This window comes from Gossypium raimondii, chromosome 9 (genome assembly GCF_025698545.1).
Source record: "Gossypium raimondii isolate GPD5lz chromosome 9, ASM2569854v1, whole genome shotgun sequence".
Taxonomy (NCBI): Eukaryota; Viridiplantae; Streptophyta; class Magnoliopsida; order Malvales; family Malvaceae; genus Gossypium; species Gossypium raimondii.
This window is the reverse complement of record NC_068573.1, coordinates 3,197,864-3,213,940: the sequence shown is the minus strand read 5'-3', so window position 1 is coordinate 3,213,940 and position 16,077 is coordinate 3,197,864. Positions and strand designations below refer to the sequence as shown.

Genomic DNA, 16,077 nt, shown 5'->3' with positions numbered 1-16,077 from the left:
GGGTTTAAATGATTTTTATATATTTTTTATAAAATTTTAAATATTTTAAATATATTTTATTAAATTTATAAATTTTGCAAATTATTATAATTTTATAATTTTATGATTTTCATATGTTTTAATGATTGATTATTATAACTTTTAAGATTTTTATATAATTTTATAAAATTTTAAATATGTTTTATTAATTTTATAAAATTTATAATTTATAATTTTTAATATTTTTATGATTTTGAATATCCTTTTATGAGAAAATATTAGACTGAATCAAAAGTTGCTATGTTTCACCATATAATTGATCCATCAGTTTTATTTTAATGGTGAACGTGGTTAGCCACGGGAGGGGCTTAATTGATTATTTTAATTAACGATAAGAACTCAATTGGGCACGAATTTAATACAATGATTTAATTGATTTTTATTTTCACATTTTTAAGGTTTCTTTTACATATAAGCCTTTTATTTTTAACTAGAAATTCTATCACACACATATTATTATTAGTGTAATGATAAAAAAAACTTGTTTATAAATCAATTAAACATGGGCTTAATCCTAAACATGTTAATTTTAATTCTTTTATTTTAAAAATATATAAAAATATGAAAATATAAAAAAATCAAAAATAGTAATAGTAATAATTTAATAAAAGGATATATTAATAATTTATAACCAAGTTGATACCCAATTAATTTGTAATACCAATTTAATAAAAATAGATTAATGGTGTAAAAAGCCCTCAAACTTTTTCAAAAAAAGCAATCAAGCCCCTCAATTTTTTTTGCACTTAATTGAGCACTTGAACTTTCAAAATGCATCAAAAAGACCCTCAAAATGCATCAAAAAGACCCTTAAACTTCTTAAAAAAAAGTAATTAAGCCCCTTTTTTTTCCACTCAATTGAGTATTTGAACTTTCAAAATGCATCACAAAGACCCTCAAAATTTTTCAAAAAAACAATTAAGCCCATGCTCTTATTAAAAAGTAAAAATAATAAAAAATAATAAATTTTAGAAAAATAATAAATTTTAGAAAATAATTAAAATTTAAAATAATTAAATTTTAGAAAATTAATTAAATTTATTAAAATTAGAATTTTTATAAAAATCGTAAAAATAAAAATTGTAAAATTTTATAAAAATAATAAAAATTAATGACCCTAGTTTTTAAATTAAAGTCATCATGTGTTACAACATAGCGTGGCATGTGGCAAAAATGATAAATAGAATAAAAATCAATAAAAGTTATAGTAAAATTATAAAATACTTTTTTTGGTACGATAATTTTATAAATTTTTTACTAAATTTATATTTCTTTACATTTTATATAATTTTTTTGACTTTAGAAAATTTTATAATTTTTTATATTTCTATATATTTTATAAATTTTTACTATTTTATAAAAAATTTCTAATTTTAGTAAAATTTTAATATTTGAATTCTTTTATTAAAATTTAATAATATTTTTAGCTTTTATTGATTTTAATTTTTTATAATTTTAATAAACACAGGCTTATTTTTTTTTAAATTTAAGGTCTTTTGATAAATTTTAAAAGTTCAATGTGAAAAAAAAGGGCTTAATTAATATCTTTCGTAATAGAAAAAGAAATCAAAATTGAAGAAAAAACACCTAATAAAGAAAATAAATAAATAAAGCCATAACGGTAAAAAAAACAAACCCTAGAAATCAAAAGTGTAAAAGAGCTCACGAAGGCAAAATATCTTTCGCCCCCAAATTCTCTCTTTAGTTCTTTTTTTTTTTCAATTTAAAAAAAAAAATCTGATTGTTTAGACACTGAGAATCAATCTCAATTCTCAGGTAAAACCCCATTATCTTTTGGCAATTAATTCCCCTCTGATTGCTCTTGCTTTTTTTAAATACTCTTTTAATCAGATCTAAAATCTACATGTTCTGCACTTGTAATCTTTTTTGATTCATTTTTACTGGAATTATCATTCTTTTGTATTTGATGAGAGGAATTATAGTTTATTTATTGAATCTAATTATTTTGTGTTAGTTTTTGGAGATTATTTATATTTATGCTGTTTAAATTTATGGGTTTGAAATTTTTATTCTTTTTCGTAATTGAATCTCTATAATACTGGGTTTCCCTTTATTGTCTGTTATATTAATTTTGGATGGGTGATTTGAAGTGGGATTTTAATTTGTTATGGAAGAAGATGAACTTGTGGGTCAAAGTTGAGATACAGTTAGTAATTTATCTTTGAATTTGCCTAGTTTTAAAGCTGAGCTATGGAGTGCTAAAGATTTATATAACTGTTTTGTTTTCAATGTTGTTACTGATAGTTTTGCTATTTGCTCCACTTTCTTGAGAAATTGCTATGAGTAAATATCTTATTTGACCAAAAAAAAAAAAAAAGAGAAATTGCTAAAGATTTATTGTCTGTTATATTAATTTTGGATGGGTGATTTGAAGTGGGATTTTAATTTGTTATGTAAGAAGATAAACTTGTGGGTCAAAGTTGAGATACAGTTACTAATTTATCTTTGAATTTGTCTAGTTGTAAAGCTGAGCTATGGAGCGCTAAAGATTTATATAACTGTTCTGTTTTCAATGTTGTTACTGATAGTTTTGCTCTTTGCTTTCCTCTTTCTTACGAAATTGCTATGAGTAAATATTTTATTTGACCAAAAAAAAAATGGACACATTGTTGGAATCTAGTGTTTGTTCAATCATAAATTTTATGCGTGTCTTACTGTTCATTAAGAAACTCAAACCAACAATTAAATTTAAGTGGAGATATAATGTTATCTGCATTATGCTTTGATGATTGAAAAATGAAAATAATTTAGTTATTGATTTGGTCTGTTGATGAGCATTTTGTGCTGGTGCTTTACATTTTGGGTGGTTCGATCCTCAAGATTGGTTCAATTAGTATTTGTAATGTTTTACTATTGTCTTGGAACCAGGTATTTATTTTTGCTGACAACAATGGCGGGTCAGAGGAATAGCTATGGGAAGCGGTCTCATTCTCACTCTGGCTATTCTGAGAATGGATCAAATAAGAGGAGAAATGCAGGTGATGACAGGGAACAATTTGTTATTGATTCAGACGATACCGTATATAGGTATTTGTGCCCTGCAAGAAAGATAGGAAGCATTATTGGAAGGGGAGGGGAGATTGTTAAGCAATTAAGAGCAGAAACTAAATCAAAGATTAGAATTGGTGAAACAATTCCTGGTTCTGATGAGCGCGTGGTTACTATCTATAGCTCTAGAGATGAGAGAAATGCCCTTGAAGATGGGGATACTTTTGTTTCTCCTGCTCAAGATGCTTTATTCAGGGTGCATGACAAAGTTGTTGCAGAAGATTTGCACAGTGATGACGAATCTGAAGGCCACCAAATTACTGCTCGGCTTCTTGTATCTTCTGATCAGATTGGATGTGTTATAGGAAAGGGTGGACAGATCGTTCAGAACATACGTAGTGAAACTGGTGCTCAGATTCGCATTCTTAAGGACGATTTACCTTCTTGTGCCTTGTCCACAGATGAACTTGTACAGGTAATTTGACTATTTGATTATTGTTGTGGTACTTTCAGATTTTGCTTATTCATTTAGCAATCTCTTCTCCCCTTTAAAACATAGTTTAAGGCCATACACCCACATGGGAAAAAGTTATGCTGAGATTAGTTTCAAATTTTTGAAAGCATTGGCAAGAAGCTTTTCTTGTGTATAGGGTCAACATTTGACAAAGATTTTGTTGATTTGATTGCTGTAGTTGACAAAATCAGCATTTAATCTTTCACCTTTGAGTTCTTCAGGTTATGAATTATAACTTTTGAGACTGTTTTTTGCATGCTTTTTATATGTTATGTTTTTTATGTGTTTTTTCCTGAAATTTTCACTTTCTTTTGTTTGTTATCTGTAATATTGTTAGTTTCTTTTTTATATTAATAATGTTATTAGATGGTTGGCCTTTTTATATTTTAATTTACTTTTTGGCTTTAGATATCTGGGGAAGCTGCAGTTGTGAAGAAGGCTCTGCATCAAATTGCATCTCGCCTTCATGAGAACCCTTCACGATCTCAGCACTTGCTTGCTTCTGCTGTGTCAAATGCATATCCTGCTGCTGGTGCAATGCTTGGTCCGGCTGCTGGTGCCCAGATTGTAGGGATAACTTCATTGGTTGGACCTTATGGACGATACAAAGGTGACACTGGAGAATGGCCACGCTCTATGTACTCAGCTCCAAGGGATGAGATGTCATCAAAAGAATTTTCTCTTCGTTTGGTTTGTCCAACTGCTAATATTGGAGGAGTGATTGGCAAAGGTGGTGCTATAATCAACCAGATCAGGCAGGAATCAGGTGCAGCCATCAAAGTAGATAGCTCAACTACAGATGGAGATGATTGCTTAATAACTATATCAGCTAAGGAGGTTAGCTTTTCATCTTTGCTATGTTTATTTGTCTTGTGGAAGTATCTATGCTATGCTTCGACGGGGTTCCTAATCTTCTGCTGTATTAGTTCTTTGAGGATACGTATTCACCTGCTATCGAAGCTGCTGCACGGTTGCAACCTAGATGCAGTGAGAAGGTTGAAAGAGACTCTGGAATTGTATCATTCACAACCCGCTTACTTGTGCCAACCTCACGTATTGGTTGCCTTATTGGTAAAGGAGGAGCTATTGTAACGGAGATGAGACGGATCACGAAAGCTAATATCCGTATCCTGTCAAAGGAGAATCTTCCAAAAATTGCATCTGAAGATGATGAGATGGTTCAGGTGTACTATCATTTATATAGGATTTTCTTAGTAATTACTTTCTATTTGTTGGCTCTTTTTAAAAAAAAAATTATACAAACAGAGTGAACATGGTTGATCTGTTATTATTCAGATTGCTGGAGACCTTGATGTTGCAAAGGATGCCCTTGTACAAATAACAACACGGTTAAGAGCAAATCTTTTTGATAGGGAAGGTGCTGTTAATGCGTTAGTGCCAGTTTTACCGTATCTTCATGTGCCAACTGAAGGAACAGACAGTTTGAGTTATGAAAGTAGAGAGGGCAAGAGGCATGGACGTGTGCACTCCTTTTCTGGTGGTTATGGCTCTAGTGATTTAGCTGCTAGTGATGGCTATGGAAGTTATGGTGGTCTCCAGGTATTTGCTTTTGACAACTTTTACTATTTTACAGTACTTTAGGTGGGTGAATTGTAGAAATATAGTTTGTTGGACTTCGTTATCCCATTTATCAAGTGAATAATTTTAGTCCCTTAAATCCTTATTCCCTTCAATATTTTAGCTTTCTCATTTTGTTTACATTGTCCCAATCTCTCTCTCTCCCTCTCTCTCTCTCTCTCTATCGCTATCTCTATGCTGATAGTTAATAATTATGATTCTTAAATATTATTTGTAGATTGGTAGTACCACCGGTGCTTATGGAGCTTATTCTTCAGGACGTGGTGGTCCTTCTGGGTGAGAATAATTTCTTGCCTTGAAAGAACATATTTCTTGTTGTTCACATGACTGCCATTAGTATCATTTAATGCAGGAAAAGTGCTTGGGGCTGATGGAGTAATTGCACTATCATAAACATTATATTTAAATATTTGAACTACATCACATAAAGTTGTATTCGAGGGTACAATGCCAGTCTACAATTTGCTCTTTCCCAAGCATTTCTTTGAGTCTTTTAGTTTCCTTAGGTTAGTACATACACACTCTCTTAGGATTCTTCAGTATTCATCATTAACTTCTCTTACCAGGTTATCAAGCCATACCTCTGTTTCCCGGCGCTAAAACTATGGTTACTAAAATTCCATGATTGGTACGTGCAGATAGATTGTAGTTTTCATTTTGGTATTCTTATGTCTATTCATTTTGTTACGTGTATACAGTTTGATAACATAGCCTATCCGATCTCCCTATTTACGTATCTGATGCTCTTGTTTTCCCTTTGTTGCCTTTCCGATCCCACTAAAACAGCTGAGACTTATGAAGCCTGAATCTAGCCTACTGCCTACTTTGATGAAGCCTGCTTAAACCTGGAGACCAGATGAACCAGGGTTACTCATGGCCCACCCTGATGCTACTACCTAGAAGGACCAAATATACGTGGAGATTTTATTTTTCTCTTTGAAATTTGCCATTTCCATGCCACCAAAAACACCAAGCTCTGTTATGTGTGCTCCCAAGAACCTAGCTAGCCGTCATGCTTGTTGCTGCCTTTTATTTCCTTTTTTTGCGTCTTTTTCTCTTTGTAGTTTGCATTTGTTTAGGGGTTCTAAACCTTGTACCTTCTTCCATCCACTGTCAGCTGTACTGAGAGTGCTGGGTTTATTATCTGACATTTGTCTTCTGCATTTTCTTAATTTCATCGGTTGTCTCAATTTATGATGGAATTTTATCCTTAGCTTACCCGGTTTACCCTAAAATGTAGCTGTGAAGACATAATCTGGAATACAGACATTTTCTTTTTATTTTATTAGCATCTAAATCAGCTTAAATGGTCCTTGAGTCTTTGTAATGACACCCTTAATCAAGAAGTCCATTGGTATCCACCTAACTGATCGCCTGAGACTTATAGAAGAAGTCTACAACATGTTAAACTATGTTGCGTAGGAGGGAAAAAGGAAGGAAAGAGGTGGAAGAATGTAGCTTTTCTTTGCATCCCTTCGTTTGGTAAGAGGAAAATATGAGCAAGTTAAATAAGTGGATTCTTTCTATTTAAATTGACTGTTATGTTTATTTTCCATGCTCTATGTTAAACATCAGAAAGGATAAAGAACCTTCTTCCCCCCTTTTTCCTCGCCTTTTTTCATTCTCTCTATCTTCCATCCATGCCTAACAGTGTTCGATGGATAGAGGGGATACAATATGGCATCTAGTCATCAACCTTTAGGGTTCAACTCCTCAATAGTGTTTTCTGAGACATGGCATTGTTTTAGGGTAAAAAAAAAATGCTAGTTTATGCTACCAATGGATTACTTAATTAAAGGACAATATAATCATGTGAAAGGACTATGTATTGGTGTCTTTCTACATTATGTAGGTTCTTGGATTTTGTCTTGCACAAAGACCTCAAATATAAGGTAAGAGCTTAATTCTTTTATAATGGTTGGTTGTGACTTGAGGGAATAAAGGAATTCATTGTGTTGCTTGAAACACACTAGTAAGTTATTGCTTAATCTCTGTAATAGTATTGTGGATGTTCGTTTGATATATGGTTAGACTGCTAGCTATGTTACTCAGACTTGGGTATATGTCCGACATGGATATGTTCAATTTCTTCAAGTGCCGTATCCTCGTACCCATGTCTGGTTATGCATCAGACATAGGTACTTAAAGAAAAATGAATGGGTAGAGTAACATAACTAGTTAGAATGTTATACAAGCAATTGATTTGGTGGCAGGTTCTGAATGTCACTGGTGTATATATTCTTTTTCCTGGGAAAAAGTGCTATATGTAAATTCTTTCTTCATTTTTATTCCAAGTTTCGGGGAAGACAGATTCAAAGTGGCTGAGGCAGAGAATGCATACGTATGCCGTAAATGATGAGGTGCATAATGTCTTTGTTGCATTATTTTGTATTGCGTTTTAATGTGTTTTGTATGTAACAATTTTGATGGAGCTATTTAATCTAAACTCTTATTGCTGCTATTACCGTATTATTCGATCTATAGCTTAACCCGGTTCTTTTCTAGTAACTAAAATAAACCTAGTCTTTATTATTTTCTGTTTTTGCTTGAATAATATTGAACCAATGTAACTGTTGGCACGACTGTAGTTTGATTCAATGCTTTATTTTGAACACATACTGTTTTTACTACTGTTACATAAATATTTTTCAGTGGAGGTTATAGTTAGGCCATAAAAGAATGGTAAAAGTACCATGGAGACCCTTGCACTATTAATTTTTATTGTTAAAAATTGGTCCTTGTACGTTAGAATGAGGTACACATAGCACATCACTTGTAGTTGTTTGGTTATTTTGTCAGCAATTAGTTTTTAAATGTATAAATTGACAATTTTTACAGAAACGATCAATTTGTTCTTTAATTTAACCTATAGGTATAGGGATTAGTTCGCACAAGAACTGATTGCAGGTGTTGAATTTAAATATAAATAAACTAAACCCTGAATTCGATGTGGTAATCTCATTGCTTAATCGGTAGGTTCAGCTATTATAGGTGATGGTGAAAATCAACTGATGCTGCTGAGCATACCAAGACCTCTACTGAAACTGAATTGAACGTGTCTGAATATGCAGCTTTCACTGCAAAATTCTTTTAATGTTCATTTTGTTTTGTATCAGATTTGAATGGCTGAATATCACTTAATTGCAAGATTTAACGGAACATAGGTGTTGGACCTTGCTGTGAGAATTTAGGTAGAGGCTTAGAGCTTATACAAATGATATGTTAAAACTTAGGAGTAAGAAAAACTAGGAAACTGTCACGAAAGTTGTAAACGGAACTTTTTTTACTATGATAATGTCATTTTATGATTATGAAATTAATAAAAAAATATATGAACATCTAATAACTCTACATTTTTCAACCCTGGTAGAACAAGTAAAAAGGGGGGATCGTGAAATATAGTTGCATTTACCATGTACGTAAATATTGAAATTTATTTACAACATTGTTAACTTTTGTCAATTTAGTAGTTAAAAGAGATCATTGCCTATAAATACCTACACAAATGCTGAACAAACGATCAACTCTCCAAGCATGCAAGCTTATACTCTTATAAACTTTTCTTCAACATTTAGTTTTTACACCCTCTTTACTTTTACTCTTTGTAGCCTTCGGCTTTTTGCCCCAGCTAGATGAACTGACCTCCATAATCATCATTGCATTCTCTTTTGTACCTCATTGTATCACTGTATCAACAATTGGTGCGATAAATGTGGACAACAAGACTTTGCAAACCATAGTTGATTTGGCCAACTTGACTAATCACTCCAACTAACACCTGCATCAAACACAGCTCATGATCTTCCTCTAGTTTGAGTTTTACTCAAATCCCTTTTTCTTCTTCTCTTGTAGGACCATCGTTACAATATGCATATGCCTTTCTCCCTACTCTAGAGTAGTTCATGAAAGCTTTAAACATACCCTTGAGCTTCAACCTAACTATCTCGACTGTATCAGTTAACCCCATCCCTCTAGCAGCTTCAAATCCCTCAGCCATCGCAAAGCATCAACCATCACCTAATGCATATTTTCTTGGACTTATAGAGCAGATAACATTCACCTTGTTAGTCCAAGGTTCTTATCAACAAGCCTTAAGGCTCTCGTCTCATGATTTAAGAACCTAAGAGAAGCTACAACGACTAGAGTAGTACTTTTCCAATCAAGAACACTACTTCAAATAACAACAAAAGTAGTAGATTGTCGAATTGAGACCTACGTGGGAAGGCCTAGAAGAGAGACTCCAGTTTGCTAGAAAGATAAGGTTAAGTCAACCATCTGAGGAAATCGTGAATATAACGACCTTAACAACCTTCACAGAGACGATGGTAGCTTCTTGGTAGCATTCTAACATTCTCAAAGTAACAATAATGACTATCAAGAAGAACAACTAAGGATTTTCAAGGCTAAGATGATGTTAGAAAATGAAAGGGGGTTAAAATAGATGAATCTGTTTGAAACTTCTCCAACGGGTCACTTGTCCTAAAAGTACTAGCAAACAATATTTCAACCTTCTTCAAGTTCCTAAATTTTGTATATAACAGGTCGGGGGGATTCAGAAGATCATCTGGCTCGGTATTACAACCACATGAATATATTAATAGCCTCCGATGGAATTAAGTGCAAGGTATTCTCTATGACCCTCTCTTAGACAACTCGATAGTGATACCTGCCACTATCACGAGGGTTTATTTATACCTTTGACCAATTAGCTGGACAACTCATGAGTCATTTCTTGTCCAATAAAACACTCCAGTAATCCCTAGCCTACTTAATGATCATTCGTTAAAGAGTGGGTGAGTCCCTTTGTATTACATCCGTTGATTCAATACAGCCACCATGATCATGAAGGGGAACCATTGATGAATGGGCCATTCAAGCTTTCATTGCGGGAACTACTTATCATCATTTGAGGTATATCATTATCTGGAACACTCTGAGCAAACTTCTCAACCTATATGAGAGGATTGGAGGGAGATGAAGTTGAGAAAGTTCGTGGTTTTTTTTACACCTTCCCCCGACAAGGTAACCCTTCGCCAAAGCGTTCTATTTGATGGGCCTTAAGGACACGACTCAAATTGGCAAGTCCAGTTTGTCTTGTGAATAAACCTGTTGTTGTCAAAGGGTCTATTGCTCTTTATAGCCCTTAGTGAGCACACCACTACTGAAATGGTGGAATTTTTAGTAGTTGACCATTCGATGGCCTAAAATGCCATTTTTAGAAGGTCAATTATGAGGATGACTAAAGTGGTGATAGCCACCTTATTTATGAAAGCCAAGTTCTCTACCCTCACGGGTGAGGGATATATAAAAATCAACTAGAAGACGGCCTGTGAGTGTCACATTGTCTCTCTACAACTCACAGGGAAATATCAACCCTTCTCACCTTTCTCCAGCTTGTTTCACATTGCATTTTCATCCTTTGATGGGGGCCAATATCATTAGAAGGATGGTAATTGATTTGGAAAGCCTTGAAGCTAGACTAGAGACCCAACTTCCCAAGGCACAACCAACATAAACAATGGAATCCATCTAATTGTATCGGGAAGACCTTGAGAAGGTTACCTAGATTGTTTCCATCCTTCCCTTTGAAGAGAAAAAAATCTTTTGAAATTCCTTGTTGACGGAATGTCAAAATGTCTTTGCCTGGTCTGCGACAAACAAGCCAGGAATTCACTCGTTTGTCATTCAACATTCCCTAGGGGTGGATCCCGGTGCACAACTAGTAAATAAAAAGAATAGCAAATTCTTCGTTGAGAAGGTTGTAACTGCAATAGGTCCTATGCCCTTATTGAGTCTCCAATGTGGTAATGGTGCCCAAATCCGAAAACAAATGGAAAACGGGTGTAGATTTCACCAACTTGAATAAGGATTGCCAAAAGATAACTTTTTGCTCCCTTTCAAAGATCTATAGGAGGATGCTTTTGCAGGCCACCAATATATGAGCTTCATAGATGTTTTTTCAAGCTACAATAAGATATTTAGAGCTAAAGAAAACCAAGAGAAGATATCTTTCGTTATTGAAAATGTGTATTGTTACAGGATGATGCCTTTCAGTCTAAAAAATACAAGAGCTACCTATCGACAGTTGGTGAGTAATCTATTTTAGAAACAAATAGGGAGATGTATGAAATCGTACTCAAATGACATAATTGTCAAAAGTGCCACCATGGAACATGTCAATAACCTTTGAGAAGTATTTACGGTGCTACACAAATGCAACATGAAGTTCAATTCGAATAACTATATTTTCGGAGCAAGTGCCAAGAAATTCATGGGTTTCATGATATCTGAGAGTGGGATTGAAGTGAATCCAAAAAGAAATAAGGCCATCTTGGAAATGACTCCTCCGTAGAAGCCCAAGGAAATTCAACGGTTAACTGGACAGATTGTATCCCTTAGTCATAGTGACTTTCTAGGTCTACAACCTAAGTCCAGGTTATATTCAAGTAATAAAATCTTGGGAGTCTGAGGTCGATTGAAAGAGAAGTTGATTAGAACTTACAAGATTATAAATATTATGTTAGAATAGAAATTTAACACTTAACTTTGGAATAAGCATTGATAATGGAAGTAGTAGCTAGAAACACTAGAAATAAAAAGTCAACACCAAATATGCTGAGGTTAGAGGATCAACTCTTGGTGTTGGGATCAACTCTTAGTGTCGTATTAAGATTAAATTTTAATGCTTAATACTATTACTCAATTAAAATCCATACATAAATGGAGGTCACAATCGATGATCTAGTAATGTACGTCCGCTAATTAAGCATATGAATCCATGAGCAAATGTATGTCCATCAATGAAGTGTCCAAAATGATTGTCCAATAAGTCTAAAAGTTTAACAAAAGAATCCATAAGCAGATGATGGTGCAATATGAAAGTTCAACCATATGGTATTATAATCACTTGATAACTTCAAGACTTATAAAAAGATTTCAAATATATATTTTGCCAATTTTATGTCTACAACAAATCAAGGTTAATTTATCCAAGCATTCATTGTGCTATATATTGTCTATAACAAATAAAATATCTTACTTTTCAAGTATGATTATAACAAGTGATTGATAATTAATTTTAGCTCAAATGATGAGTATGGAATTTACTTTAATATTTCCCAAGAGTTTCACCCTTTCACCTCAAAGATTGAAAACTTAGAATTACATAGCAAAAGTAAAAAACTCAAACTTAGATGAAATATACATATTAGATATAAGAAACTTGAGATTTTACATGAATAATGAAACAAACAAAAACTTAACAAGCAAATGATCTTCAACTCAACTTTAAGATGTCTACTATGCTAAAACCAAAGACTATTTATAGAAATTTGTGAAGAGAAAAATGACAATACAAAGGATATGCTAATAATAAATTTTTAGGCCTACTTCTTTGTCATCTTTTGAGGCATTTTTTACATGTTAAAAGATGACTCATTTGGTCCAAGTTAACAGCTCTCAATAGGAAAGGTCCAAGAGAGTTGATTGATGGTCTATATGATGTAAAAATTTCAACTCCAAACTCTAATTATGTTAGGAGATATGAGCCAAACACGAAAATGCATCAAAATTGTCCATTAATGTGAAACTTGTAAATTTATCTCTACTTTTGAATTTCTTCCTGATGCATTTTGGCGTTGGTGTTTCAATATTTGAATGGATCTTCAAATCCCCTTTTCGACGATATAAGGTACACCTAAAATAGAGTCCTAAAGCTCGAGACATGATCGAAACACTAGGAAGTGTTTCGACTGAAAGTTCTGAAAGTGTTCAAATTACAAATTTTTAATCTTTTGAGCTTTTAACTTTTACTCATTATCTTGGATCAAATTTAGGCTTAATGCATTTAATCTCATGGTTTCATATATTGAAATCTTCTTCCCAAATTTGTTTTACCTGCAAATTTCACATGAAATATTTTATTGAAACTAAATGCATAAAAAAACTAAAAATACACAATATTTACAATACAAATAAAGAGGTCAAATCATTAAAATGAATTTAAAACATATAAAAATGCTCAGGAAACCAAACAAACATAAGTAAGATATAGTCCAAAATAATCATATGACGATGACTCATCACTTAGATTATTGACAAATGCCTACCATTCTTCAAACTGTTAAAATGTCCCTTTTAGTGGATACAAATGTGTCAACAATCTTTTGAGAAGTTAAAGCAGTACTTGAGCACCCTTCCACTTCTAGTGTCTCTTTTACTAGGTGATTTATTGAAACACCCCTAACCCGTATCTGTCATCGGAACAGGATTACAGAGTAATACCGGACCAACGAAATAGTAAACCATTCAATTCATACATCAATGCAAACATAATCTAATTACTTCAAATACATTCATAATGTCCCTTAATTGAGCCCTCGGGGTCCTAAAAATACTATAGAAATAGTTCAGGACTAAATCAAAAGCATTTGAAAATCTTAGAAAAAAAGTTGAAAAATTTAGACTGTAGGGGTCACACGATTGAGACAAACGTCCGTGTCTCAGGCCACATGGACATTCGAAATAGGGACACACGATCATGTCCATGCTCATGTAACTCGCTAACTTGGGTCACACGACTAAGCTACATGCCCGTGTGCTAGGCCATGTAACTCTCGAAATGGCCCCACACGCCCGTGTGCTAGGCCGTGTAACTGTCTGACTTGCATGCCTTGAACCTGCAGGGGATACACGGCCGTGTCGCATGGCCGTGTGTCACACATAGTTGAGACACACACTCGTGTCTCAGGCCGTGTGGCCCCAAAATGGACCTTAAAATACAAGTTTACCGTTTCAAGTTTGCTTGGACCTTAAGAAACTTAAATACCAACAAAATACCAATTCAAAATGACATTAATTGAGCCAAAAACACAACAAAACCAACCTAATAAGTGCCTAACCAATGTACCATCATTGGTACCACAAGTATATATAATTATACATCAAAATAAACATCAATTCAATTCAATGATTCATTCAAGCAATAACTAATCAAAATACCTATCAAAGGTACCACAATCACAACATTTCATTTATATATACCATTCATACTAGCATAAAAATTATACCTCACTCTCATGTAATATTTAAGTTGTTTATCTGCACAAAATATTTTCATAATATTTACATAAGCCAAACAATAACCAAAACCACACAATAGCCTATACATGCCATATAATTTGTATTAAACGTTCCAAAAACTATTGAGATGAGTTAGATAGTGTGACTTGAGTATCGATCCGATCGTCCAATCTTTCAAGAATCTACAATGACATTAAACAACACAAGTAAGCTTAATGGAGCTTAGTAAGTTCGACATATTAATCGATAGATCTTACTGAACTAATTATAATAATTCTAACAATAATAATCATCCATGAGAACTCCCTGTCATTCATAATTTCAATCGATAAGTTCATCAATTCAGATCAATGTGGAATAAGTAACATATCTTTCAAATTCATTAAACATATTACCTTACCAAGATTTTCCATTCGAAGAACAACTTACGGGTAAGAGTACATCATCAGATAGACCGAATACACCAGACAGAAACTCATAAGAGCTAATCCAACTGAAATATGCCAAACAAAAGCTCATAAGAGTTGGTCCACTCGAAACACGCCAACATAAGCTCATAAGATGTAACACCCCTATACCCAACCTGATTACCGGATCAAGTATAGAAGTGTTACATTGGTTTTCAGAAACTCTAATAATAATTTCTAAATAAAAATAACATTATAATTTGTACATATTAGTTTCGTTGTTCTAGTATATTAATTATTGATATTCGAGATAAGCCGAAATAATTTTTTTTACCATTCTTACATTTAAAACAATATACTAAAGTGAAAGAAGGGCCATTGTGAAAAATAGGGAACGTGACTGTGTGGATTTCAGTAATCATGTTTAAATTTGAAATTTAAGGGATAATTTGCCAAATTAATTCCTAAAGTTTACCTAGTTTAACCCTTGTTCACATATCAAATTTTAAGCCAATTTAATTCAAATATAAATCGTAATTAAGTAGTCTAAAATCTAATTTTGTTATATCACTTAATTGACATTTAAACTATTTCATATGAATTAAGTAAATATTTAAGTCGCATCACATACAACCTTAATACACACACCTAGGTACATGCCATTTACTGAAATGGCAGAAATTAATACCTTAGCTCTTTCTCGGATCCACTGATGTGATGAGATGAGGTGTCTTCAATCTTCAAAAATCTTTTTCCTCTACTTTTAACCTACGCGTTAAGCTATTTCTAGCTTAGTAAGTACAACAAATATTTAGATTATAATCTATATTATAAATGATAACTTATTTATTTTTACTACATAGAAACATTTAAATGACTTGTTTGTATTCATCATACATAATTTACCAATCAATTCTCTTATTCTTACAATTAGGTCCACATTTATTATTTACTCATTAAACACCAACTAAACATTTTGATTTAATTAACATCTATATAATACTAGAATCACATGATTTGCTTTAAATTATCATTTACTCTATTTAGCTAAAATTTCTAATAATTTACTTTACTTATTTCAACCATATTTTTTTCTCAATTTCAAAACTTTTCAACACATATAATCTATATAATTCAATAATCACTAAAATAGTTTTGTACCTTTTTCAAAGGCTCAGTATACTTAATAGAACACACAGGATATACGGAACAGAACACCGCCGAACGGATGAACAGAGAACACAGCTGTGCTAATTGATGAGCATTGACGTGCAAATAATTAGAGAGCACTAACTGCTAATAATCAGAGAGCGCGCTAAGGTTTCTTAATGGCATGCCACTAATATTCCACTAGTTTTTATCTCGTCTACTTAGGCAAGTCATAATATACACATGTCACTTTTACACTTTTTACCATTTAATCCTTAT

The 16,077-nt window shown here is 32.9% G+C and overlaps 1 protein-coding gene across 9 annotated transcripts in view; it reads left to right on the top strand.

Moving 5' to 3' along the window:
• Positions 1-1,659: 1,659 nt before the first annotated feature.
• LOC105798161 (KH domain-containing protein HEN4) overlaps positions 1,660-16,077 on the top strand; it is a 38,366-nt gene continuing 23,948 nt past the window's right edge. For 4 of the 9 annotated variants that reach the window (XM_052620734.1, XM_052620733.1, XM_052620735.1 and 1 more), the window contains exons 1-6: positions 1,660-1,815; positions 2,929-3,523; positions 3,971-4,399; positions 4,489-4,746; positions 4,859-5,122; positions 5,379-5,437. In XM_052620734.1, coding sequence (XP_052476694.1) covers positions 2,951-3,523; positions 3,971-4,399; positions 4,489-4,746; positions 4,859-5,122; positions 5,379-5,437 — 1,583 coding nt within the window. In that variant the 5' untranslated portion in view covers positions 1,660-1,815; positions 2,929-2,950. Of the gene's footprint in view, positions 1,816-2,928; positions 3,524-3,970; positions 4,400-4,488; positions 4,747-4,858; positions 5,123-5,378; positions 5,438-5,513; positions 5,604-5,727; positions 5,790-5,947; positions 6,447-16,077 lie in introns of those variants that run through there. The other 5 variants (XM_052620737.1, XM_052620738.1, XM_012628106.2 and 2 more) reach the window with 5 other exon arrangements.